General features: G+C 38.7%; 3 protein-coding genes across 6 annotated transcripts in view; 1 reads left to right on the forward strand and 2 right to left on the reverse strand.

The window, feature by feature from the left end:
- clocka (clock circadian regulator a) overlaps window positions 1–11664 on the forward strand; it is a 29612-nt gene extending 17948 nt beyond the window's left edge. Inside the window, exons 3-23 of one of the 4 annotated variants that reach the window (XM_085397168.1) lie at window positions 236–463; window positions 551–642; window positions 923–982; window positions 1183–1331; window positions 1687–1778; window positions 1863–1952; window positions 2045–2165; window positions 2267–2380; window positions 2469–2587; window positions 3053–3135; window positions 4892–4998; window positions 5108–5255; window positions 5686–5761; window positions 5842–5986; window positions 6091–6191; window positions 6310–6444; window positions 7273–7431; window positions 7606–7803; window positions 7932–8119; window positions 8352–8616; window positions 9479–11664. In XM_085397168.1, the coding sequence (XP_085253294.1) occupies window positions 623–642; window positions 923–982; window positions 1183–1331; window positions 1687–1778; window positions 1863–1952; window positions 2045–2165; window positions 2267–2380; window positions 2469–2587; window positions 3053–3135; window positions 4892–4998; window positions 5108–5255; window positions 5686–5761; window positions 5842–5986; window positions 6091–6191; window positions 6310–6444; window positions 7273–7431; window positions 7606–7803; window positions 7932–8119; window positions 8352–8616; window positions 9479–9691 (2583 nt within the window). In that variant the 5' untranslated portion in view covers window positions 236–463; window positions 551–622 and the 3' untranslated portion in view covers window positions 9692–11664. Of the gene's footprint in view, window positions 1–235; window positions 464–550; window positions 643–922; window positions 983–1182; window positions 1332–1686; window positions 1779–1862; window positions 1953–2044; window positions 2166–2266; window positions 2381–2468; window positions 2588–3052; window positions 3136–4891; window positions 4999–5107; window positions 5256–5685; window positions 5762–5841; window positions 5987–6090; window positions 6192–6309; window positions 6445–7272; window positions 7432–7593; window positions 7804–7931; window positions 8120–8351; window positions 8617–9478 lie in introns of all 4 variants that reach the window. The other 3 variants (XM_085397170.1, XM_085397169.1, XM_085397167.1) reach the window with 3 other exon arrangements.
- Window positions 11665–15754: 4090 nt separating this feature from the next.
- Window positions 15755–22084, reverse strand: tmem165 (transmembrane protein 165). Its single transcript, XM_085397171.1, has 6 exons — window positions 21746–22084; window positions 21130–21355; window positions 20803–20978; window positions 19937–20119; window positions 19628–19733; window positions 15755–17534 (listed from the first exon to the last, which is right to left on the reverse strand). Exons 1-6 carry the CDS (start codon window positions 21896–21898, stop codon window positions 17458–17460), a joined length of 921 nt encoding a protein of 306 aa, XP_085253297.1. The 5' UTR covers window positions 21899–22084; the 3' UTR covers window positions 15755–17457.
- A 2345-nt stretch (window positions 22085–24429) lies between these two features.
- On the reverse strand, window positions 24430–26890 carry srd5a3 (steroid 5 alpha-reductase 3). The gene is made up of 5 exons (XM_085398387.1): window positions 26633–26890; window positions 26351–26502; window positions 26092–26277; window positions 25876–26001; window positions 24430–25213 (listed from the first exon to the last, which is right to left on the reverse strand). The coding sequence occupies exons 1-5, from the start codon at window positions 26851–26853 to the stop codon at window positions 24954–24956; spliced, it is 945 nt and encodes a 314-aa protein (XP_085254513.1). The 5' UTR covers window positions 26854–26890; the 3' UTR covers window positions 24430–24953.
- Window positions 26891–27098: the final 208 nt, after the last annotated feature.

The following is a 27098-nucleotide window of genomic DNA, read 5'->3' on the forward strand; positions in this document are numbered from 1 at the left end:
AAACAAACATGGGACATGATCGTTGATCATATTAGCATCCACCATTGTTATAATGTATTTATATTTATGAAAGAATAAGGAGTAATTTCAACCCTCAGGCATAAATGTAGGCAGAATTCTTATAAATGCTTGTTTTTTTTATTTTTACTTTTTTAAAATATAAATCAATCTCATATATCATGGTTCTCTAATCTTTCAATAACGGCCTCGGTTGTTGTGTCTTTTTGTCTCATAGACTCAGATGTTGCTGCCATGTGCCAGACTTGCACCCTAAGCAGACGAAAGACACAGCACCCCGAGGAACTTTTAGCTATTTTCTGCAGCCTGGTAAGAGAGACTTTGAGAGAATATCCTCCAAGACTCATAAAAGCACACCCCTATCACAGAGTGTCCACCTGTACTCTACCTTCACCCAGCAGCACCTTCCTCATCCTCTCACAGAACTGGCTGTACTGTCAGTAAGGTGAAATGTCTTTACCATCTTTGCTCGTGTCTGAAGTTTTTTGATTCTTTGACACTCTGCCATTTTATGGGTGTTTTTTCTTCAAAGGTTTATTCACAAATGTCTACCTCACGATTAAAAGACCCCTCACCGACACTGCGACCCTGAACAGGATACAAAATGACCTCGAGCATTGACCAGTGAGTCAAACATTTGGCTAGTTTTTTTTTTTTATTGTTGATTTAAAAAAATAGTGGGACATGAAGAAAATCCAAAACACATTCAGCCCACAGTTCTCATGCATCTAATTAACAGTGATTTCATTTTTTCCTTTTTTTGAAGATTAAGATCAAAGTAATTTAGGGATTTACAGTGCCTGAGTTTGATGTCTTCATGTTTTCTAGGAGAGATTTTCTTATCAAAGAGCTCACTGTAAATGTTAAAGGATCTGATATAACTGTTGGTTTGTCCAATCTGCAGGGATGACAGTAGTATTTTTGATGGGTTAATGGAAGAAGATGAAAAGGACAAAGCAAAACGGTAAGATCTTGGGTTTGTTTTCATATCAAATGCATTCAGTGAAGTTACATCCTCCATAAAACTGCTATTGTAGTTGTTACAAGACTTGATTTTAGATATCGTTTTGAATTATTACAGCTACAGTGAACAAGATTTTGATAAGTGTTCCTAGTTAAGATGTCATCTAACTTTTACTAATATTTGTTCTTCTAAATAACCAGCGTGTCCCGTAACAAGTCTGAGAAGAAGCGCAGAGACCAGTTCAATGTCCTCATCAAGGAGTTGGGTACAATGCTGCCGGGCAACACCCGGAAGATGGACAAGTCCACTATTTTGCAGAAAAGTATCGACTTTCTGCACAAACACAAAGGTGAAAAACTCTAATAACCACTAGAATTAATTATAATGGTAGTGGGTTTATCCCTCAGTTCATCCTTAGTTTAAAATGAAATGTTTTAGCTCTTTCTCTTCAAGCCAACTTGCTTCTGTTTGACTGCCTCTTGCAAACAAATTCTGTGTGGACTCATATTAGGGCCACCATACACAGCCAAAAGTAGAACAAAAATGAGCTGAAACTGATTGCTTTGTGCATTCTGAAACATGAACATTTGGCTTACTGGGATTACATATACTGACCACTTTAATGGTCCATAAGGTAAAGCATAATGGGTGCCTTTTTAAATTCGCAGAGTTATAAGTTACATGCGTTATGTCTACTTTATCAGAAATCGCAGCTCAGTCAGAGTCAACTGAGATCAGACAAGACTGGAAACCTCCTTTTCTTAGTAATGAAGAGTTCACTCAGCTGATGTTGGAGGTAAGGCAGTTTCTTGCACTTATTTTTCTTGTGTTTCTATGCAAAAATATAGATGAAATATTATCTAACCTTTGTTTCTATTAGGCGTTAGATGGATTTTTCCTTGCAATTATGGCTGATGGGAATATAATCTATGTCTCTGAGAGTGTGACTTCCCTACTAGAACATTTACCAGTGAGTATAAGCTTTAAATAATAGATAAAGTCAGTAGTTCACTGATGAAACATTTGGTAATAAACATATTCATTGGTTTTGTTTTTCCCCAGTCTGATCTTGTTGATCAGAACTTGTTAAATTTCTTGCCTGTGGGGGAGCATTCAGAGGTGTACAAGGCTCTGTCCTCTCATGTCATGGAAGGAGAAACATTGACACCTGAGTATCTTAAAAGTAGGTTGGATATGTTATCTGTCTTCAGCTGCTGTTTTTGTTCTTCAATTCTTATGTTTAAGCTATTATTATTATTATTATTATTATTATTATTGTTATAGCAAAAAATCAGCTAGAGTTCTGTTGCCACATGCTCCGAGGGACAATCGACCCCAAAGAGCCCCCCGTGTATGAATATGTAAAGTTTATTGGAAACTTCAAGTCCCTGAATAATGGTAAGTTACAGTACACGGAGTCAGAATGTAGAGCAGAGATGTTGTGTGAAAGGATTAACTTTGCTTTGTTCCCATTCTTTTTTACCAGTGCCTAACTGTACCCGAAATGGTTTCGATGGAGTGATCCAGCGATCACTTCACTCTGCCTTTGAAGACAGAGTGTGTCTCATAGCCACTGTGAGGCTAGCCAAGCCACAGTTTATCAAGGTGAGAATCTTTAACTGCTTCTCCTTTTATCTGGTTGACACACATTCGGTTTCTTGCTTTAGGGCTCTTAAGGTAGCTTTAATTAGGACAGGGCTCAGCAGTAATGGTCACCTGAGGAAAAATGATTTGGGCCCTTGTCATTTATCATGTGTAGTTCCCTCATGCCTCTGCTGGGAATAACTTTTTTACCTCATTTAAAAAATGGGGGAGGGGTTATGTTGACATATCGCTGTCGTAGAAACCTGGGCTGTTTTACTGGAGATGGCAGAACCTAAATGGATAAAATAAGTTGAAAATAAACCAGAACTTGTATTGCTGAACAAACAGGGATGATTGATCATGTAATTTGTCATACTGCACAAGTTTAAAAGGCTCTTTTTAAGACAATATACTGTGTGTAGTTTAGAGTTGTGTATGTGTATTTTTATGTCTTCTAAGTTCTGTTTTCTCCCCTTGCACCAATAGGAGATGTGCACAGTAGAAGAGCCTAATGAGGAATTTACATCCAGACATAGTTTAGAGTGGAAATTTCTCTTCCTGGACCACAGGTAATTCTTTTCCAATTTATCAGTGTAAATGCATAACTTAATTTTCAGTTTGTGCTACAATGGATCAGTATTAAGTGTTTATTCAAACCTAACCTACTTGATTTGGTGTGAAAGTTGCTGACCTATATTTATAAAGAATGACACTTTTTTTTTTTTTTTTTTAACCATGGTTACGGTATGTGACTGCGTGGCTTTTTTGTTAAATCAGAATTGTTGATTTTTGTGAGAGACCAAATCGAAAAAACTCGTGTTTTGTAACACTTCTGTCATTATTTATTACACAGCAGGCTTGCTTTTATGAAGGCTTGTGGTCAGGAAACATAATTATTATTATAAAAGAAGAGTGAGGTCAACCTGGCCCGCTATCGGTCACCAGCATTTTTGCTTTATTTCCCACGGGGCTTCGACGTGGTGCTGATGACTCGGGGTGATATCACTAACACTATCCAAAACCTGTCAGTCACTCTAACTTCAGGATTGATATTTGTTTTTGTTGACTATGTACACAACTACATATTGTACAACATATTGTTTGTAAGCTCATGGATCTGGAATATTTATGTATATATTTTCTTACACAAATAGATGTTTGGGGGGGATAAGAGGATTTGAAAGTAAGCAAGCATTCACTTTTGTATGCCTCTGAAACCATGCACGTTTCAGTTGATATCCTAGGTTATGTTTCAGTGTAGCTAATTCTTTACCTTTATAAAAATAAAATGGAGTAACTTAATAATTTTATTATTTCAAAGATGTTTTTCATAATTAGTGCAGACATTCCTGAGTTTTGGCTGAAATCTCGTTTTGGTAGATCAGAGTGACCTTTGTCCAAAAAAAATGAGTACATTTTAATGAGTTCATCCTTAATTCAAAGTTAATATTTATCCCAGATGTGACGACATTCCCTCCAGGCATTCCTGATATATTACGTGAATGGGATAGACAACCCAAAAGATCCGTTCTGGCCACAGCTGTCTCCAGCATGGAAGAATAATAATAAAAATCCTAATCAGTGTCGAAATAATGCCTGCATAATGATGCAATAAACAGTGTGACGTGCAAATGTCATTCAGTTAAGGTTGAATGATAGAAGTCCAAGGTTAAGGTGTGTAAGATAAGAATAGTAGGTAGTTCAGAAGTCAGATAGCCTGAGGGCTGAAGCTCCTCCTTCAAGCTTACGCCACTTAATATGTTTAAAAAAAAAAAGTGTGAACATGAACTCAGAACAACGGCGTCGCGTGTGTTTTCCTTGGGACAGGCCAAATGAAATGAACTACAGGTATAACTGTAACCAGTAGCTAATTTAGACACAGATGTAGTTGGCTCTCATAGTTACAAAAGCTCAATGATCTTATTCAGGGATTTAAAAAAAAAAAAAAAAAAAAAAGCTTTATCAGCTTTATCAGTCTCATTAAACATTACAACAACAGCTCTTCTGGGCTGGTAGAAAGGTAAACTGTACACCTGAATACAGACATTTCATCCTGGTGAGTGGTGAGAGCTGGGAGTAGCAAATTATCCCAACTCTCATTACTGAAAATGTTTAGGCATGCTACCCTGAACCATTTAGAAAGACACTTATTTTCCTTATGCTGTGAAAGCATCAGGTGAAGCTACATGCATACATACTCCTTTATTGCTTTATGTTGTCATTTAGGGGTAAATATGGCTGGATGTATGACTTAACGTAAGAACAAGACATTTCCTGATTGACTTCCAGTTAATCATTTCAATAACGTTTACTGTGTTTGTCCAGAGCTCCGCCCATCATAGGTTACCTCCCATTTGAGGTCCTGGGTACATCAGGATATGACTACTATCATGTAGATGACCTTGAGACACTAGCCAAGTGTCACGAACACTGTGAGTACACTTCTGTCAGCGATCACTGAAGCATGGTCAACTCCAGTTATCAACTTCCTCTCGAGCTTCCAAAGCAGAGCATTGAAATCTTCTCTTTGCTTCTGTGTAGTAATGCAATATGGGAAAGGAAAGTCCTGCTACTACAGATTCCTCACCAAAGGGCAGCAATGGATTTGGCTTCAGACCCATTACTACATTACTTATCACCAGTGGAACTCCAGGCCAGAGTTCATTGTCTGCACACACACGGTCGTAAGGTGCATGAAGATTTCCCTCTTGACCCTTTGATATGACATTGCTCACGAGCTAAAACATACAGTCCTCTGTAAAACCCTAGAGGTAGTATAATGACATGCTTTGCTTCCAGTGATGTGGTGTTTTTATTACTATGGAGTAGACAAAAGCTACTGGAAATATTTTTACATATTGAAATGTATAAGAGGCAGCCAAATGCAGCAATATATATATTATTATTATTAGTAGTAGTATTACAATTGTATTAAACTTTATATTAAAAAAAGTCATGATTTGTTAATTTTCCATATACTTCTGTTCAAACTTTGAAATCAGAAAGTCTGAACTTGAATTGTTTTAATTCAGGTGTATTCTGGTGATTTCCAGAGCCATAATTATGAAAGTTGTGTCCAACCCTAACTGTGTGTGTCATTAATTGTCTTTGCGCTGCAGTTATGCTGAAGTAAGAGCAGAACAGCGCAGAGAGCTGGGAATTGAAGAATCACCACCTCAAATCACCGCTGAGAAGGTCAGACCAACATGAGGTATGATTTGTAAAAATTAAAGAGTGGACAGCATAGTGACCTTGTGACAATGCATTGTTTGCAGCAATCCCAGGATTCAGGCTCTGAGTCCCAGCTCAACACTTTCAGCTTGAAAGAGGCCTTAGAGCGATTTGACCACAGTCGGACCCCATCGGCCTCGTCTCGCAGCTCACGTAAATCTTCCCACACGGCTGTGTCTGACCCAGCCTGTAAGTACAAGCATCTGTTCACTACTGAGCAAAGCTTGATGTATATTAACTATTTCTTTTTTTATTATTATTATCTGAGCATCATGTTTATATTTGCCCTTCAGCATCACAAATGAAGCTTCAGGGAGATAGGAGTACACCAGGTCGCCAGTCGGTCTCTGCTGTGGAGATGACATCACAACGGAGATCATCTATCAGCAGTCAGGTCAGTGGATGGACAAGCGCACACGCTCTGGTCTTAAATTTCACGATACCTGTATTCTGGGTCATGAGGGATTTCATTAGGACTTAGGACTTTTGTTTGGTGTCTTTAATTCCATCAGCAGTCGATGAGTTCCCAAAATACAGGACAGAACGTGGCGTCATCCATGGTTTCACAACAACAGCCGCAGCAGCCACAACAGCAGCAACAGCAACAACAACAGCAGCAACAGCAACAAGTTCCGACCAACAACCAAGTAAGATATTCACGTCATTTTTTTTTTATTGTCTAATATTGCTGATTCTTAAGTATAACTAGCAGACAATGACTGCAGTGGACAGCGTTTTTTTGTTTGTTTGTTTGTTTTTTTTAATGCTCAGTTTCACTTCACTATAAAGAACTTCTTTATCCATCATGTCTTATGTCTTCTGTGTGGCACTTGATAAACTGAAGGTCCAACAGCACAATTATGAACAAGAGTAGCCTATGTGTCTGTTTGACACTGCCTTATGACATGGGACAGCCAATGAACATGGATCTGCAAAGCTCTGTATAGCTCCCACGCACTGACATGATGGGGCTGTTAACCCAGGAATGCCTATATTTATATATAAAACGTAGACGTAGTCCCTATGATGCCACCTATTGGTTTGTGGACTACTGTAGCCTGTAGTCTGACCGTCAGCATGTTGGATTTTTAAGTCTTTAAAAAATGTAGGTGAGTTAAATAAAAATATAGCCCCTGCACACAGTTGTCATGAACCGTCAGTTGGCTGTAGAGAACAAAGGAAAGTTTGCAGGCTGTAAATATGTTTATTTTTGCTTTAAAGCTGAGAATTTTATGGGTGTTCACAAATTCACTTGCTTTTATTGCCAACGTTAAGCAGATATTCTTGGAGCTGCAGTTTGAATTGGTTACATTTTTAAGCCAGTGGTCACTGTTGGTTAAAATGTGTTCTGTGGTCAGCATGCAAGAAGTTGTTTGTACTCAGAGAATGTGACCTGAGCCTTAACAATTTGTAAAATATACGTATGGAACATTTAAAATAAACTGCCATACTGTTATGTCTTTATTCTTTAACAGTCAATGGTCCAGTTCTCCAGCCAGTTAGAAGCCATGCAGCACCTGAAAGAGCAGCTGGAGCAGAGGACCAGAATGATCGAGGTCAACATTCAGCGGCAGCAGGATGAGCTGCGGCAGATCCAGGACGAGCTACAGAGGGTGCAGGGACAGAGTCTGCAGGTAGGACTGACGAGCTGCGCACAAGTGTTGCAAATGAATGATTACATAGCCTAGTAAATATATGAAAGGTTTTCTTTTTAATTGTTTTATATTCAGCTTACATGATGGATGTGTTGCTGTTATAATTAGAGCTGGAGTTCGAATGTGTGATGTGTATCTCAGATGTTCCTGCAGAAAGGGCCTGGAGGACTAAATGTGAGCTCTGTACAGATGGCCCAGGGGAATGGTGGGCAGCAGGGGGGTACACTCAGCATGCAGGGCCAGGTGGTTTCTGCAGGATCTCTGCAAAACAGCATACAGCAACAACATGCTGTGCAGCCCCCATCCCAGCAGCAAACACTCCTACGGGAACAGAACACAGCACTCTCGCAGGTCAGACAGGCTAAACGGTTCTCATTTTGCCTCTCACTGACCCGCTGAATTCATAGCTTAGCTGTGTTTGTTATAGATTTTTCCATCCAGCATGCTCGTGTCATAGACTCCGGTTCTGTTTATTTCAGCCTCAGAGGTCGTCGCACACAGTGCAGCCTCAACAGAATCCACTGCCTGCATCTCTCTACAACACGATGATGATCCCTCAGCAAAGTCCTGCTAACGTGGTTCAGATTGCCACAAGCCTGGCGCAGAATACTGGACCCAACACTCCTGCTGTGGCAACATTTGCACAGGACCGTTCGGCTCAGATTAGGTGTGAATCTTCACATAAATCTATTTGTTATATTTCTTCATAATGAAAATGTTATTAAGTAGTGCTCGAGTTCATTGATGGCACCCTCTGTGGTGCATAATACTTCAATTTAATGTAGTACTAATTTAGATACAGTGCACTTTTATAGTGAAAAAAGGTCATATATATTGACCTTATGTCAATTTGGGTTAATTAGACTTATCAGACCTGACTAACTTCCTGAACCTTACAGGTTTCCTGCAGGCCCCCAGCTGCTCACCAAGCTAGTGACAGGGCAGATGACATGTGGGGCAGTTATGGTCCCCACAACCATGTTTATGGGTCAAGTGGTGACGGCCTTTGCACCGCAGCAGGGCCAGACGCAGACAATTAGCATTTCCCAACAGGCTCCGCAGCAGCAACAGCAACAGGAGCAACAGATTCAACCGCAGTCTCAGGTCACAGCCATGCAGCAAGGGCAAGCTCCACTGACCCAGCAGCAAACACAGTTCCTACAGGTAACACTGACACAGTAACCACTTATCAGGTGAAGTTTTACTGTATGAAGTTGGCTCGCATACAGGCAGCTTGCTGTTTACGTGATTTAAAATATCCTAATGAATTTTATTTTATATAAATTGAAAATTCTTTGTATGCTCAAAGAACTTGACACAGGAGATGGAGTTGAATGTGAATATTTTTTTTCAGATCTGTTGACAGACGAGGACATTTTCAAAATGTGATTTTGATTAAAATACAATGTTGAAAGATGCAGCTTAGTTTAGATGAATTCCTGTTGACAACAACGATGTTTCAGTTCCATATCACTACTCACTGTTCAATCGGACTCTAACCACAACAAGAGGATGGTGGATGACAAATTAGATCTAGAAATTAAAGTTTAACTTAATGCCACAAGTTACTATTTTTTTTAATATAATTAATATACGAGGAGGAACTGATATGCTTTGACTGATGGCCTCCAAAAGCCTGTTTTTTTTTTTGTTTTTTTTTTTTTTTTGGTCGCACTACAATCATAAGGCTAAGTATGGTGAGACATAGCGGTCCAGATCTTTTGCTTGTTGTAGTCTATTACATTTCAATAATCTGTAATCTCTAAATAATGGTCTGCTTCAGATACTTTTAAATGGTTAGAAATCCTCTGGTTTAGCCAAGGGACCACCCTGAATAGAGCATGAAGAACGCAGCATGCGCACTCATGTCTCAGTGTCTGTGTAATGGCTGAACAATACACAACACTGATTTGCCTGCCTTTCTTGCTTTACAGTGAATCAGCAGAGTCCTAGTTACTGCAGCTTTAAGTTACATCTTGGCTCGTTAGGCTGTGCCGACTAAGCTAATGTAACTTTTTCACTTAAGGCTCCTCGACTCCTTCATGGAAACCAGTCCACCCAGCTGATCCTGCAGGCAGCGTTCCCTTTGCAGCAGCAGGGTACCTTCACTGCAGCAGCCCAACAGCAGCAGCAACAGCATCAAACACAGCAGAAGCAGTTACAACAAAAGCAGCAACAGCAGCTGGCTCCTCACAGAGCAGATAGTTTGTCTGACCGCTCAGCGACACAGCCGCAGTAACTAGCCCAAGCCTATCAGAAGTGCAGTTAACCAAACTCAGGTGTGGTTGATGGGAGTGTAAAGTGCAGTTCTGCTGAAAGTGCACCACTGAAACCTCAGAGGATGAGAAGTGGACACTCTGTTGCTCTGCTTCTCTCACGCGAATCTTGTGCTGTTTGCACTTCACTCCTGAGCCCAGAGAACCCGGGATGGGGCTTGCTGTGGCAGCAGGTTTGGCTGTGGAATGAAGCCTTCCCTCCAAGAAAACAGGGCCATACAAGGCCTGCAAAAGACTCCCCCTTACGCCTCCCCTTGTGTCGTGTGTGTCTGTGTTTGGGTGTGTGTGTGTGTGTGTGCAGGCGCGCATGTGTGCTCTAGTCACCCTCACAGGATTATTTCACAGTTCTCCCGTCAGTGCGGTGGAGAGCTTCACTTCGAGGACGTCCTACAAAACAACCAATTGTTTGTTTTGTATGTTTTTCTTGTAAAACTAATTATGGGTCAGAAAATATTTTTAAGAATGTGGTGTAGATTGAACTTTGACTGTACAGAATATCATGTGTAATATATACTGTAAATATACTGAAGAATAACTAATATTTTATATGATGCATGAAATGAAATGCATAGTCTGTTATTTGCAGCTTTGAATATGCTTTTTTTCTAATACTCAGAAAAAAAGACCTGAAAATGCTTAGTGGCTGATATTTTCACAGACTTCCTTTCTCCTAGGGGATGTTTGTTTGTGTGTCTGCATCAGACAGTGCCGATGCTGTTTGTTGTGTCACAGTTTGTTTAATCCTTGACCCCTATTTTCACACAACTTCACAAAATTATCGACAGAATGATAGAAAAATACTTTAGTTTTTTTAAAGATGTGCTCAAGCACTTAAGACTTGAAATCAATGTGTGAGATTTGTGCATAGAATGGAGGCAACATTAAGCTCTGCTAACATTATCCTTCATATCATCATTTCTTAATTTTTAGAACTTGAGATCCCTCCATTTCACAGCCATCCATATCGCCTGTGTTGGCACCCAAGGATGCTTTATTTCACCTGTAAACATTTATACTTTTAGATGTATGTAAATATAAAATACTAACCCATTAAATACTTTAGTAAGAGACATGATCTAGTTTTAAGGCATCTAACTGTTTTAGCTGGGCATGCAGAACAAAAAGCATCCACTCTCTCTAGGACTTTCTGGGAGACACCAGTCATCCTGTCAACCCGATACAAAGATCCCATCCTATTCCATTATACCCTTCTCTGAGCTCTGTGGATTATCGGGAGAAGCCAGTTGCTCTGCTTTTTGTAGCTGTGCTGAGTGGTCTGAGATTGTCTTGTGAGAACTGCAGTAACGTTATTTGGCCCCTTGATGGCAGTGACATGGATATATTATGGCTTTTTACATTTAGAAAACAAACGTATGAGTTACATTTGGGATTTCATTTGCAACCTCTCTTCCGCAGACGAGGTGCTGAGCCAGTTCTACCATTGTGCCTTTTGAGAACCAGCACACATTTTGGCAGAGAATCTAATATCATGAAGTGTTCCCAGTAGAAGTAGGTGTTGTTTCTGTGGGAGGAAAATTGAGGCTGTATCTGACAGTGTCTTGGTGTAGACACTTATGTCACTTTGGGTCCCAATTTAAGGGGGTCTTTTTTTTTTTTTTTGTAAAACGGTGGAAAAACATGTGAACCCAGCTCTACATCATGCACTGGTACCACCAAACCGTTGCTTTTCAGCTCCTTAACACTTGATGGTATTCAGCAGCTGGATGCTAACATCATCTGCTGATTGATGCTTTGCAGGTAATATTTATTTTTCTAAACTGCAGTTATGGATCGTAAAACATTCAGAGTGAGGACAATGCAAAGCCAGTAATACTCTTTAGGTTCAGAACTGCAAGCACTTAAATATAAGCAGTCATGTGAGCAACTGTCATTGTAATAACACTGATTAAAGCTGCCTTAAGTTTAAAAAAAAAAAGGAGATTTTTCAGGACACACTTATATAATATTAGGCCAAATCCAGCAGTACCGGGAAGACGTTTTAATTACCCATTAAATATTTGACAAAATCTAAAAAGAACCTTGGAGTTCTACAGTCACAATGGAAAGTTGGGGTAAGCCAGACTTTTAGTACACTCACCATAATTTGTATCACTGAGCTAAAGATGGCATTGAGGGGATCAGTGTTACTGTAGACGAAGACCATCACCAGGATCCCCAGCAGACTCAGCCCTACGTGTTCTTGCTTAGTAGGCTTGCTTTGCAGCCTCCTCACCATCTGATCTAATGCACTGCCAGATGGTATGAAGCTGACAGTCCAACCTCCTCTTCATCGGTGTGAAATGATGGGCTGAGCTCAACACATGGCCACAAAGTCAGTCTTTGACATCTGCTACAAGATATCTTGTAAAACCGTGCACTCTTATATCATCTTCCCAGTATTAGAGTGTAGTGTTCACAAAGGGGAAACCCTACCCGATAGCATACGTTTATTTAGAAAGTCAGTTTTGTTCTAGGCCACCTTGAATCCAGCCATTTTCAGAAGACGGAGTCAGTTGTACAGAGTGCTTCAAAGCACTGAAAAGTGAACATTTTATTCCACTGTTCCCAGTTTGTGCAGTACAGCATAGAAAACCCAAGCAAGCATCGAGTGTCAATAGAAAGCGCCTCTACTCTTATTTACTGTTTATTGCTCGAGGATAGAGGAGCCTATCATGATTTGGCACAAGCAGCAGCTTTTCTTAAAGGTTGATGCTGCTCAGGTTGGATTAGGCTGGGAGGAAAATCAACTGTCACATCAACAGCTACAGTTTCTACCACGATAATACCTCTGGGCACTTATGATTCTTCAGTCTAACTAGGCTGTTAATGTCTGAAAGTTCATTATTCAAAACTTCAAATACATTTGGCCTTTTTTCTTTGAATTATTTCTGTGACTTATCATTTATCATTGGCCACATGTAACTACCATTTTCATTAACCTTCATACTGCAGATGGGACCAGATGAAGAATATAGATTTGTATATTTGTCTTGACTTGGAGAAACAATGCTTCAAAGTATCTTCCTTATCTCACAAATCACCTTTTTTTTTTTTAAACTTAAAATGATAACGGAACAATAATTTTACAAGATTTATCTGTATCTGATTTAGTAAGTTCCCTAAATTACTGTCAAGTACAGAAAAGAGTGAAAGCGAACGTACAGAATGCACCTTTATGATCCCAGATCCCACAAATGATGACAGAACCATTCTGAGTTAATTATTCAATCTCTTTCTTCAGGACAACTCTAAATAAATAATAAAATCCAAATCCGGGACATTAAACTATTAGACATTCTCGCTTGCTATCTCACCAGCCTCCTGTCAGTGCAAAAGAAAAAAACAAAGCAAAAAGCGCTTGTATAAACTGCCTCCTTGTTTTTAAAACCCACAAATTACATTTTCATTGAATCTCCAATACCTGCTTGCTCCACTGTGATGATTCTGTGCTGCATAAATTGGATTATAATTGGACCTCGTAGTCCTAATTTTCCACATGGCATTTCTCTCCCTCCTCCTTTAAAATCAGTGATCATACTACAACAGATCAGTGTTTGAGTAAGACAACCGCTATCTCCTGTTACGAATTTCTGTAGAGTGGACCTCGTCCTGTGCTGCATGCAAGCAGCACATGCCTACAAGAATGTATTCAGTGTCATTAACGTGGGGACTTCATTTTTCATGAGGAGGCGTATGCCTGTGGGAGGCTTTGCACATTGTAAGATAGGAAATACAGTAAATAAGAGAACTTAATTATTTTTCTATGTGTGGTATAAACTTTATGGAACACTATATATATATATATATATATATATATATATATATATATATATATATATATATATATATATATATATATATATATATATATATATATATATATATGAGAAATCAAATAATCTAACTTTTAATGTGCAAAAAAGACAATAATAGAGGTTTGATAAACATTTGAAGGATTTAAACTAACTGTGACATAGACACAAAGACCCCAGAAAGTGCTGGTTAACACTTGGAATCAAATTAAAAGTGTGTGTGTGTATATACACACACACACACACTTTTATGTATATTTCTTTTCAGTCTTTATTCAGTGTTTATACTGAGTCTTTCCCTGCCAATTAAGCAATAGTGATTTTTAAAAAAAAAACAAAAAAACCCCCCACAATGACCAATTTATATATATATATATATGTATAAGGGCAACTTGGGCTTTTAAAGTTATCTGTGGGTCACTGGCAAGTCTCAAAAACAAGTGGGGGAAATGTTGTCCAGGGAAACCTCAGGACACAAACCCTAAATCAAAGAACACAGTGAATTATGTTCAGTGTTGTGTAGTTCTGATGAAACTCTGTGTTCTCTCTCTCTCTCTGCTTTCAGTTCATATTTTTGTGGCTTTTTTTTTTGGTGGTTTGGCTCAAGTAATTAACTGCTGCAATGCGCTCAATAGCAAAAAACAACATTAAATCTTTCATGACTACATCCCACACAATGTGGTCACACCCTGATTGATGACGGGAGCAGGACTTTTGAACTCCTGTAATGACATCAGTAGTTCAGGTTTGACCAGAAGATCCAACTTCTGATTTAACTTTGGTAACACATCTGAGTATGAATTGAAATCTTTGGTTACATTTGAGATAAAAAATACACCCTTTGTAAAGAGTTTTAAGTCATGTCTTTTTGAGTTGTTAATTAACCTCTCTCACTACATTATAGGCAAGTCTGATCACGTGGTTCTAGAAAAATGTGCAGATATGAATTAATATATTTAATCGTTATGTGAAGCTGAAAAACACATATGCATGGATTGTTTACTTCAAGCAGAATATTTGAGTTACAAATTGGCAAAACTAATATCTAACTCTAAAACAATCAACTCAATTCAGAGCAGTTAATCTCTTAATCATCAATAAATGCATCTATTACAACTTTATAACCACATAATAGAACCTATTCCAGTTTTCTTTCTAAAAAGCTTTAAGAGTTTGTAGTGAATGCTAAGGCTTCCAGTTTGTTCTTCTATGAAGCACAACTGGGAAATGTTGCACTAAGCATCCACTACTGACACCTGCTGTTTGTTATTAGGTTAAACACCTCAGCTCAACTTTAATTACTGATTATATCCAACATTTAGAAATTGTACACATTAGTATTTTATTGCACTCCAGTGTTATAAAGACACTTAAAGATGACCTATTGTGCTGATTTCCAGCTTCATTGTTTTTTGGTAAATTCTTTAACAACATTACCGTAGCTTTGCATGACTCAAAGTTCAAAATAATCCGTTTACATTTCATACTGGATGTTGGTGCAACCCCTCAGTACATCCACTGTCTGAAACCACTCATTGTAGCGCTCATCCCTCTGCTTTTCTGATTTGCTGCCCTTAGCAAACAAAGTTTGAACAGCGTGAGATGTGACGTGTTAAGAATGATTAATACTTATTCTCACTGACGACATAAAGGCATGAAAACTTGTTTCAACCACTGAAAAAAAAATTTTTTTTTGCCATCCATAAATCATTAAGTTGGTATATGTATGTTTATTTCAAAGGGACAATGCATATTAATTAACATGAGCACTAAAATTAATCTTGTAAATAGCCAGATGGATTAATTTTCATCTGTAGTCCCTGCCAGGTTGATGGCATATTAAATGAATCAACAAAACCAAACCCCAAAGTTTGACTTATGGATGTCATTTTTCCACCCATGCAGTGTCTGAAATAAACTTCCATATACAGAGCAAAGTGGAAAAAATACTCTAAAATGAGCTTTAGTCACTGTATCAGTAAATAGATGACAGTAATATGATGAAAAGTATAATGGGTAGCCTTTAAGGTGACTTGCATTAATTTCTTGAGCCAAATTATTCATGGACCTCAACATAACCCTTATGAGGCAAATATGTCAATCTTTTGCTCCCCTTGGATTCAAAAATAAATCTGTGTGAATCATCTTTGGTGCTGTTCCTATAATTGACTCTGTATTCCTCCTCACCACTCAACTCAAACACGGCACTAAATGTTAGTTTAGAAATCAGACAACACATGAAACTTTTATTGATCTTTTTTTTTTTTTTTTTTAAAGACTTATAGGCATTTCAAAGAACCTGTATTACAAACAGAAGTAGTTCACAGCCTGTCAAATATTGACAACACAGCTTTAGCCTATTCACTTAAAAAAAATATTTCCATTGCTTGTACAGTAATATCATCCACCCTTTGTCAATACATATGCCTAGAAAGGAAAAAGAAAAGGAAGCTAAATAAATACGTACCATTTAAAAATGAAGGGTGAAATTTAGGTCTAAATTAAGTTAGGTCGAGCTGTCACCGCAGATCCAACACACCTAAGAGAAGTGGCTTCTACTGCAAGTCTTGTGTAGGATAAATAATTTTTGTACCTGATGTAGTCCTCTTTACAATCTGTCTCAGTAACTGAGGTTAATGCTGGAAATGGCTTTAATCGCAGAGGAAGACTGAACCTGTCAGGGTGACTCCTGGCCCTTTCTTCAACCTAATCCCACGCCTTGTTCACCGTTACCGTCTGATACCATTATGAGTAAATACGATTATCATTTCTGAAGAGGTTCACGTGAACTGTAGATAAACCCAGGATGCTGACATTCAAATACAGGTAAGTAGAGGTATTCTAGTGGTTCAGGTCTCTGTAAAGGACTGCTCTTATGTGAAACTAGAGGGGAAAAAAAATCTTGTATTTACAAAAGAAAAAAAAAAAAAAAAATAGTGTAAGTCAGATCACAGAAACTGTTGCTATAAATGTGCAGCTGGTTCTGGTTTTGGTGTTTTTCCCTCTGAAGTAAACAAGCTCTGTGACAATCCGCAGAACACCAGACGGGGATATGCTCTACAGCTGTCCCACATCTGACATGTAGCAGCAGTAAATAGTACTCGAGACATGCTCACACCGTTGGAAGTAATCTGTGTGGTAACCACAGGGGAGCTATCTGGATAGTGTGATGTTAGCTGTGCCATTTGCACACTGGTCCAATCTGACAGAATCTGAATGCACTGTCACATGCACCTCTGTAAGGTGTGCGTTTAAAAAAACGAAGAAGCTAATAACAGATAGTGGAAACAACAGTAACACCAGCCTCAACTGCTGTACTTGGGAGGAAACTGGCAGCTCATATTCTGCCAAAAGTCACCTGACAGCAAAGGGGCTCATTCTTAACATTTAAAATAGACATTAAAAACGGAAAAGATTTTTTAAATGGACTAAGTTCCTTTGCTGAGATATTACTATGAGGAAAGTTGGCTTCAGTTTCTGAGCCACCTGTAGAACGTTATAGGGCAGCAATCTGCAACAATCTAGTTTTCTCTCACACACCGTGTGAAAAGAATACAAGTTTTAAAGAGTGTGACAAAGTCCTCCCTCCTTTCTAAGCTCGCACCTGTTAATCAGGCCTCTGTGATTCAGTCTTTCCTTCACTAGACGAGATGAAGATGAAACACACCTTGTAAGCAGTCAACAAACACATTTCCCATGAGGTTTGGATGCCACCTACAGGTTGTTAATTAACCTCTGAGAAATCCAACTGATTCACAGATCACAAAGGAACAGAGACGTTCAAGGAAAGGAAGACAGGACTCCAACTCTTTGTTGAGTCCTTTAGACTAAGAGGGTCGAAACTAAAATGCATCTACAGCAACTTGATCAAATGTTACGAGTATTTACAGAGTGAACCTGAAAGTCTTTTCTCCAATTTAAGGTCCAGTTTCTGGTGTGATGAACAGGGCAGACAAGGCAAATGCCAGAAAAACAATTCCTCCAATGATTGTAACTACAGAAACAAAACAAGAAAACAAATGTCAGTTAAGCAAAGATTTTCAGTTTAAACAAGGCAGATTTATTTGACGCTAAACTGGTTTCTTTATTTTTTTGATCTTTTAAATCTGATATAGCTATATGAACAAACTACTGAATCTTTCTGTGAAGCCCCATCATGGGTCATCTTGAGGTTTTTGTAGCAAATGTGAATTTACCAGTAATTTTCATGATGGTAAAACCAAATGATTACAGCATTGCATCACTAGGAAGGACTCCCAGGAGTCTCAGCATTCCTGCGAGGGAAGTTAGGGGAGGGCAAATGGTCCAATATCGTCACAGACCATGTCAAGAAAATTTTAAATGAATCATATTAGGTGGAGGCAGCAGACTGAAGTCTTAGAAATAGGAGTGTCAATGGTGCAGAATCCAAACTAAAAGTGACTTTGAAATAGGTCTGCAAATAAGGATTCATTTAGTAATTAAGTATTCTATTGATTAGTCCATCGATTAACTGAGCAATCAGATAAGAACTTATTAATGAGCAATAATAAATATTCAAAAGAGGGGGAAACCCCCCCGCAACAGTTCTTTCAAAATATACTGCTCGTGGGTTTCCATTTTATATAACGGCATCTGTCAAAAAACACCTAAACCCTTTAATTAGTAATATTTTATCTTCTGGATGAGGTAGGTTTCATGTGTATGTGTTTGTATGTTTGAGTGTGTTAGTGAATGAATGGGGTTGTATCTGTAAGCCTTTAAAGGACCATGCGTTGGCTGAAGTTTGTCCTATGCTATTATGAAAAATTTTCGTGCTGCTGAAAACAAGACGTTATGATGGTGCAGATGTTAATAATGACATGTTAATAATAAGTCAGTGTCTGACTTAACAGCCACAGGCCAGCAAACTTTTATTTATTTTTTTATATATATATATATATATATATATATATATATATATATATATATATTTTAAAATATTAACATGTGTATTCATATTTAATTTCACTTTAAATCTGAAAGACAAATTTGTGAAAGCCTTGAAATATTGTCTAAACACCCCATGCCCTCCTTTAGACTCCCTCCTGCTTGTTTCAGGAATCATTATGATACAAAATGGGACGGTTTTCGTCAGGCTTCAGCCGGCTGCCTAATTTTAAACATGGTATCAGGCCAAGTTAACAGCTCATTTGGATATTTTAATGCAACTTCTGTAGCTTTACTATAGATTTTCACTGTATAAAACAAAAGCTTGGAGTTCATTGATTGGATGGTTTGATGAAGACTCCCATTAGCTTTTTCCCAGTAAAGGTTTTAATGGTGACCACAAGAACAGCGCTGCTGTTTTGGACACTAGAAAAACGTTTTCTTTCACTCTAACTGAGGTCACCATCTCAGTAACGACTCCCCCTCTTTGCTCTTCACCGTGCGTGTAGACAGACTCCATGTTAAACATCATCACTGCTGCTGTTGTGTTATTATACTCTTGTTGAAAAACATGGGCCTAATACTGACATATTTTATTCACATGCCTGCTCCTAGATACGTTTCTAATGAAAGTGTTAGTGGTGAAACGCTCATGTTTACATGTAGATGACTGAGCGCCACACAGCTGTGTGTTAAACAAAGGAGAAAATTTGTGTCGAAGATTTTCTTTAAATCGTCTGGTTATTTGAATTATTCAATGAGTCATTACAGCTCTACTTTGAAAGTTTTTACTTTACTTTTTATTTTTAGACTGCACTCTACAAATACCTACTTGATTTTTTAAAAATAAAAATGCATTTCAATCATTGTAAAACGTGGGCTGTAAATTGTGTGTGTACCATTTTTGGGCAAAATAACAATTAGTTTAACAGTAGATCGCTGTTTTCTCTCTCTGTTTGTTTTTAAATCTGATCCACCTAATCCATCAAACCTTAACAGGATTGTCTACAAATATTTTGATAATTATTGTGTGTAAACAGAGCTGCCTCCAGAGGAATTCTCCCAGGAGAATAGGAACCCACTTCTCCTACCCGTCTTTTTTTTTTTTTTTTTAAATTAAAAAAAAAAAAAAAAAAAAATTTTTTATTTTATTTTATTACACAATTTAGGCCATCTTACCTGTTCTAACCGATATCTTCTGGGCAATCATTCTCCCTCCTATCACAGCCAGACCTGTGCACAGACAGTGTCCAATGGTGCCGCCCACTGCGACTCCAAATGGATCCTAAGAATAAAAAACAAAAACAGTTTATATACCATATTTTTATTTATTTTTTTACTCTTTTCTTAAATATTACCAGTGTATTAATACAGCAGCAACTAAAAGAAACAAACAGCCAATCAAAGTGAAAATGTATGGCCTCTATTTATTGTAAAATATATTACAAAGCATTAAACAGCAGCTGTCTAACAGTGAAAGTCACAAACCTCCCGGGCAGCTAGAATAATTGTAGTTAGCTGCGATCGGTCCCCCCACTCTGCGAGGAAAGTGAGAGTGAGGGATTGGATGAAGATGGGTGAGATGAAGCTGTGCCACTTTCCCTGAGGAACAGCAGTCCCTGTTCCAGCCTCCACATCTGCAGTCCCATTAGCGAGCTTAGTCCGCTGGAGCTGCACAGACAACAAGGCATGAGGTTTGAAAGACAACCCAATAGAGTACTTTCACGGCTCAGTACCTGCAAGAGGCAGGGTTCACTTACAAGGGTGCTATACTTTGATCAAAATTTTGTCATGAGGTCCTCTGTGGATGGTCCAACTATATTCCTTATAACGGATTTGTTTTGATCAAGAGGATGTAGATTTATGTCCTCTACAAGTACACCTTAGAATGCAGATCTGCACGGGAATATAATTAAGCTTGACTTTGTATGACAAACTGTCACTATTGCTAAGAGGTTCAATCAGCCATCTGTTTTTTTAATTTTTTTTTTATTTAGTCTACAGTACAGCACTTCGATTACAGCTCATAATGGTGCCATTCAATAAGACAGCCTCAGGCAACTTTAAAGTGTCCATGTGCTCATATAGCCTGATGATAAGATCAGAATTTCCACACAACAAAAACTCACATCAGCAGCAGCAAAATGTAACTAGGTCTTCTGGGTGATTAAGTAATATGAGCCATTTGCGAATCGCTAATTACTAAGCAAAATGGTGTCAGCCGTTAGTAACTGGACCCACTCAGGAGGCGTTTCTATTACTGAATATGTAAATTATGTATGTGGACTGGAGTTGTACTACTGGACATTAAAAAATGTTGTTTTTCTAGATAGTTTATAATCAAGTTAACTTGCCTCTTCGTCCTTCTTCTTGATCTCTGCCTGCACCTCCTCCAGCTCCTCCTGACCTTCATCTGGACTCATTTTTAGCCCCTCTCTAAGCATGCGAATACCGAAGATGGCAAACAGAGCAGTGGATACATAGTATGTGTAGATTCTTGGGATGATGGTAGTGGCATAGCCAAACAGTACTATGATGTGGGAAAGAAAAAACAACAACAACACGTATTTGTTATTTCTCAGGATCTGATCGAAGGGTAATGCCAAAAAAAACAAAACAAAACAAAACAAACAAACAAAAAAAAAAAAAACAGTCAAGGCCAAATCCAAAGTTTTACAAACCAGAAAGACAAGTCATGAATCCTAAGGCCAGCATAGCCCCGGCCAGCACGGTGAGGCGGTTGTAGCGCATGGCCATGATAGCAGCGATGAAAAAGGTCTTGTCTCCCAACTCAGAGACAATGATGACAGATAAAGAGGCAGCAAAGGCATGAATGAAGCCCAGGTTCCCTTTGGTGGAGACATCTTCAGAAACCACTGGGCCCGGTGGCTGGGGACTGGAGACTTTCTGCAAAGGAAATGCACACAGTGACTGTCAGCTGAGTTACACACAGTTTGTAATAAAAATCAGTATGAGGTATTCAAGTTTGCCCTTGTTGGCTGTAACACTTCGGCCACAATGTTTAAATAGGTAAACAAAACTGGCGGGGACATGACGACCTTCTCGTCGTGACACCCAAATGACTGTCACCTTAACTTTAAAGCAATTTCTTCACGATTAAAAAATTCAAGTGTAACTTTGTCCACTTCCGCTAACGTTACACCCGGAACTCTGCGAGACGTATCAGTTAGCACGAGCTCGGCTAGCCCGGGGCGCGAGGAAGAAGCGCGTCAAAGACCGCTTCCTATACATGACGATAAAACACTTAATTAGTGACAATGAAGCAAAACCTTTCACCTCTTGTGGGGGCTGTTCCGGGACAGCTTTTTGCTCCTCTTGAATAGCAGTAACACCGACCGACAAAAACAAAAACACGGCGGTGAGCGGAAACAAGACACACATCACATTTCTGCTAGCCCCACCATCTCTTCTGCCAGCCGCGCGAGGCATTATTACTTCTTCCGAAACACCGACACGACTCGATTTGCGCGCTAATTTCTCTCCCTCGTATCACTGCATGTTATCTGCAACAAAACCGTATAACTCCATATTTAGTAACCTATACAATTTGAGGTAACACACGTCACGATCAGAGAAACCGACCGGGCCAACTCAACTCATGGGGGAAGTAGAACCGTGCTGCCGCAAAGAGGAGCAACGCAGACAGATGATTGGACGTTCAAATGAATGACGTGGTTTGTAAGCTGACGCACACAGCGAAGTGCTCAGTGAATGGACAATCTCATTGTCGATCATAATGCTATTTAAATATAGTTTCATTGTTTTCTTTCAATAGTTTTGCATTGAAAAAAAAAAACTTGAAAAAGGACCTTCTGTTTATTAGTTACAAATTTTCTCTTTATATATTTTTATGTAACATTACTATTCTAATCCTAACAATAATGAGTGTTTGCCCCTCTAAATATCAGCCCATTTACTTTAAAAATATATTATTATTAGTAATAATATTATTTACTTTGAGCAGAAAATTTGCTTGGCAAATAATAAATTTGGGATAAGCAGAATAAACATTAAATAAAATTAAAGCGACTTTGAGGTCGCTGAGATTCCAACTCATCTGAGTTTTTAGTAGATGATGCTATGTTATCAATTTGAAAGTCCTATGTCGCCTTAACATTCACAAACTTTGGTGTCCAGCACGCCCGCCTGCCCAGTGGAATGAGGACAGTACTCCATCAGCCTTTTATAGGGATAAAAAGGAAATAAAGAACGTGACCAGAGGTGGCAAAAGCACAGATATTCTTTACTTAAATAGAAGTACTTATTAAAAGTCTTTACTCAAGTTAAAGTAAATACAACTTAACCTTGTTATATTATTGTGATATTAAAATAATATTAGTACATACAAATACAAACTTTATTTCAGTCCAAATTGTAATTCTAATAAAGTTACTCAGCTTTAATCAGTTAAGTAGAACAAGAGCAGAGAAAAAGATATATTTTTTATGTTCTTCTATGTTCTGTTGCCTACATTGTAGAGAGGGACTTTGCCTCAAAAAAGGAAAATGAGTAGGAAGAGGTTAAAATTGAATTTGGCAGGTGGGAGAACTGGAAGGATCCATCACAGCACAGCAAACTAGCCTGTTTATACAACATTAACCTGCAGCTTATTTTCATACAACCATTAGATAAGTTATTCTACCTCAGCTTCTTTTCCAGCAGGTTTCACAATATGAAAAACACAATGTCAAATGTACAGTGCCCAATATCTGATGTAGAAACATAAGAACTTACATTTCCAGTTCATAAATATCCCACTAAGCAGTCCTTGCCTTTACATATAACCTTTCTTTGTCCTCTCGTGTTCTTATGTTTCTCCATCTCTGAGTGAAGTTTGCTCTCTTACTTTTCTCTCCCCGTGAAATACAGCAGCACACAAACAGTTTGTGAGTTTGCTGATGTTTGTTAAGCTGACAGAAATGCTGCATTTGAAATTACCTGCCACAATATTACTCCCTTCATGCTCCTCGCTACTCTTTAGTAGTGCAAGCAATAAGTAATGCAATTTCATCCCCTGACTTTGGCGTAAGGTTTTGCCTCTTTCTTCTCTTTTTACCTGGTGATTAAGACACGAGTATGAATGTTTGAAGGTTAAAATAATAACTCTCCGCTGTGTAAGTAGTAGAAAATAGGGATATTTGTTTAATATTTGTTTTGTATGCGGTACTGAATCCGATACATATCTGATGTTTTAGAAAGCGACTGCTGTTTGAACGGTCATGTCGCATTAAATCCGTCTTTTACGACACTGACACAAGACAGACGCCAATTATTAGCGCCCAAGAAGACATCGCGAACGCTTTCGGGCCATCCAGTGTAGATGTTAGTGAACCTGTTGGGAAGACGGCGCTGGAGAAACGTAAACATTTTATTTGTACTGTATAATCTGCAGATTCTGACAGAAATTTCCAACTATCATTTGAAGAACCGCTCCTCTCTAAAAACAGAAATAAGGATCATTATTAGGCCAGTTGTAAATAACACAATAACGTTACAACTTAAAGCAAAATTGGGAAACGTAAAGTCCGAAACAAGTCTTTATATTAAGGGCCATCAGTCAAACAATACTGTTTGATCTGGGTCTAAACAGAGCGCGTTGTGTGTGACGTCTTCTTTTGTGCATGCGGGCCGCTTTGAGGGTTCACACTAGAGCGCGTTTGCTGTCACATTTTATTTGTAGTGTGAACAAGCAGACAAAACAATCGGATTTGATCAAAAAAATCGGAATTGAGCATTAAGACCTGCAGTGTGAACGTAGTAAGTGGAGTTCTTGTGAATGAATCAGGGGCAATTTGTGGTTCAGTATCTAAAGGATAATGAATACATCATGCAAACTAGTGTACCTGGGGATTGAACCACCACACCCCTGATTGGTTTATGACTTGATTTCCCTCCTGAAAGTAACGTCCCCATGTTTGTGCCTCTTTAAACAACAATAATACTTTTTGTTGAATAAAGTTTCTTTATTCATTACAACATGTCCATGTCATGTTACTTTTCGTTTTAAAGTAAAACTCCTTGTCGTTCCGGTATTAATACAATACATTCTGTTTTGCTATAAAAGAAAAATATTCAACACCACAGTGTTTTGCAGGTTTCTTTTTCACATAAACATTTAGAGATTACAATACCAGTTATAACTCGAGAGGTTGGCATACTGTAAAAGGAAGAAAAAGATTTTTAAGTACTTAATCGTAAGAAAAACAAGTTCTTAATGTAATGAACAAATGAATTCCAGCAATGTTCCTCACAGTGTCTTCACATCAGTCGGAGAAAGTTCTCACCTCTAGAGTCTTCTGCCAGAAATCAAACACAGTGTTGGCCTCTTAGCTGTCAAGCCGATTAGTTAAATTTGGAGGTTTGAAAGAACGTTTAGAAAAAGATGGCTTTTGCTCCTAAGGTTTCTGCTCCTCCGACATCTCTGGCAGTTTTCTTTACAGTTCCCATTTATCACCACAAAAAGACCAATACAGTGTCTGAGTATTCATAGCACAAAGGGTATAAATGCTCTTCTATGCCTTGGGTATGACTTGTATTTGCTAATGTAAAGGTCATGACAAAGCTGTCCTGCCAGTGCTTGGTTGAAGAGCACATACAGTACCACAAGCCACCAGGTGAAAGAGAGGCCTCTGAAAACAAAGCTCAACGAGATGTAGATCAGCAGCTCAGCAAAGTAATGGGGACAAGAAACCAGCTCAAACCAACCTCCCTTTGGCACTCTGTGAGTCAGCGTTTCCACTGTTCCTGCATGACATGACAAAAAACAAGAAAAAGTGACATCAGCAACTTTCAACGTTTACATAGACTGGTTTACCATTTCCAGTGTGTATCAGGTTAAAGCTGTGCTAATTAACAACTGATCAAATTACTGTCTGTTGTGAAATGTCTCACTCACGGCGCCAAACCCACAGAGAATTATCTCGCAGCTCTGCAGTTCCACTCAGCTCTCTGCAGTTTTTTAGCCTCCTTTAGCTAATGTTTTTTTTAAATATTCATGCTTAAACATGGCCTCGGTTTTCAAAGAGCAAAGATAAAAAAATCAAATAAAAAATGCTGAAAGTGGGTCAATTGGCCATTTTTCAAAAATATATGTTTTGAAAAGTATTTGATACATAAATCTAAAATTTAACAAAAATCATTACATGTATCCTAACTTTGGACCATACGTTCTTTAGGAAAATATAAGCTGGTTGAGCTAAAGGCAATTTGGAGATGGGATGACCCATGTGCTTTATGGTTAACACATAAACAGAAAAACAGACAGCAGAGGAAGTTAACTTCAAGCTGTTAGTTCCTTGATCATTAATATGCAAATTCTCAGTGATAGCAATAATGCTGGAGGCAGCAAAGAAAAAACAAAGAAATAAAAAAACAAAACAGAAAGACAGAGAGTTTCCTAGGTTTACCTGACTTTCCAGTGCGAAGTCTGGCCAGCAGGACCATAGACTGATGCTGCAGCCACGAGGCCCAAATGAAGAGTAAAAACCCAGCAACAAGCAGCCAGTCCAGCTGAGAGAGGAGGGAGCTTCTCTCTAAAAGAAATGGTGGAAGCATCAGTACCACAAAGCAGATGAACCAGGGAATTGTGCACATAGAAGCACACAGAAAGCACCAACTCAAACCTTTTTCCATACGATCACAGCAGAGGATCGTCAACCCTAACATGATGTAATACCCCAGGCCGAACATATATTGTACCAAGTGCATCGCCCCATCAGAGAAAACGCTGACAAACAGGCACTCCAGCAGCCTCCTGAGGGAGTGGACCCACAGCAGCAGCTGCACCAGGACGGTGGAAAGCTGTGGGACTACAGCCAACACTAACATCAGACACAAAAATGAATTAAACAGGAAAAACAACCATTTTTTTCTTTAGCTTACCTTGACTGTCACTGCTGTGTGCGCCAGTCAAAATGTCTAAAAAGTCGCTCAACCACAAAGGGTATGACTGATGCTGAAATATAAAGCTGAGGTACAAGACCAGAAGAAGACCATTCCAGCCAACAGAGACTGCATAGAAGTGCCAGAACCACCTGGAAGGCGAAAAGCATGCCACGTTTAAATATTTAAAAAGTAAATAATGATTCAAAACCACCTAAATGTTCGGTTAGATATAGTAGGATATAAAATACATTACAGTAAAGTTCTGTCATTCACTGTCACCTTTTTGGGACGTCAAAAACCCGCAGCCATTCGTCTCGCTTTAAGCTCTGTTTAGTTTTTCCGTAACGAATAAGGTCCTGAAATAAAACGTAAGCGGGACACGTGTCAAATATTCCCGGCAACAGTCGCGACACTTTGTGAGCACAAAAAGCAACGAGGAAGCACAAAGCCAGAGAAGACCACACAACGTTAATCACACTCAACCCTACTGAGCTCCACATCGTTTTGAAGCTGTGCGGGTCCGCAGTTATTGTTTTGTGCAACACGGAAAAGAAGCCGCCGGTAAAACCTATCGTTCCGGAATAGCAACCGGTTATTTCTTTATAGCACAGTAAATGTATGTATTGATTTAATTAATCAATTTAATTATTTAAACATCTATATATTTATTTAATTGCAAAGTATTTTTGCATTTATTTTATTCGGCACGCACGGCTTTGAAGTGAGCATTACGACCCATTTAACG

The sequence above is a fragment of the Rhamphochromis longiceps genome, linkage group LG23, assembly GCF_057381845.1.
Source record: "Rhamphochromis longiceps isolate RC_006_pf linkage group LG23, R_longiceps_female_GT1.1, whole genome shotgun sequence".
Classification (NCBI taxonomy): Eukaryota; Metazoa; Chordata; class Actinopteri; order Cichliformes; family Cichlidae; genus Rhamphochromis; species Rhamphochromis longiceps.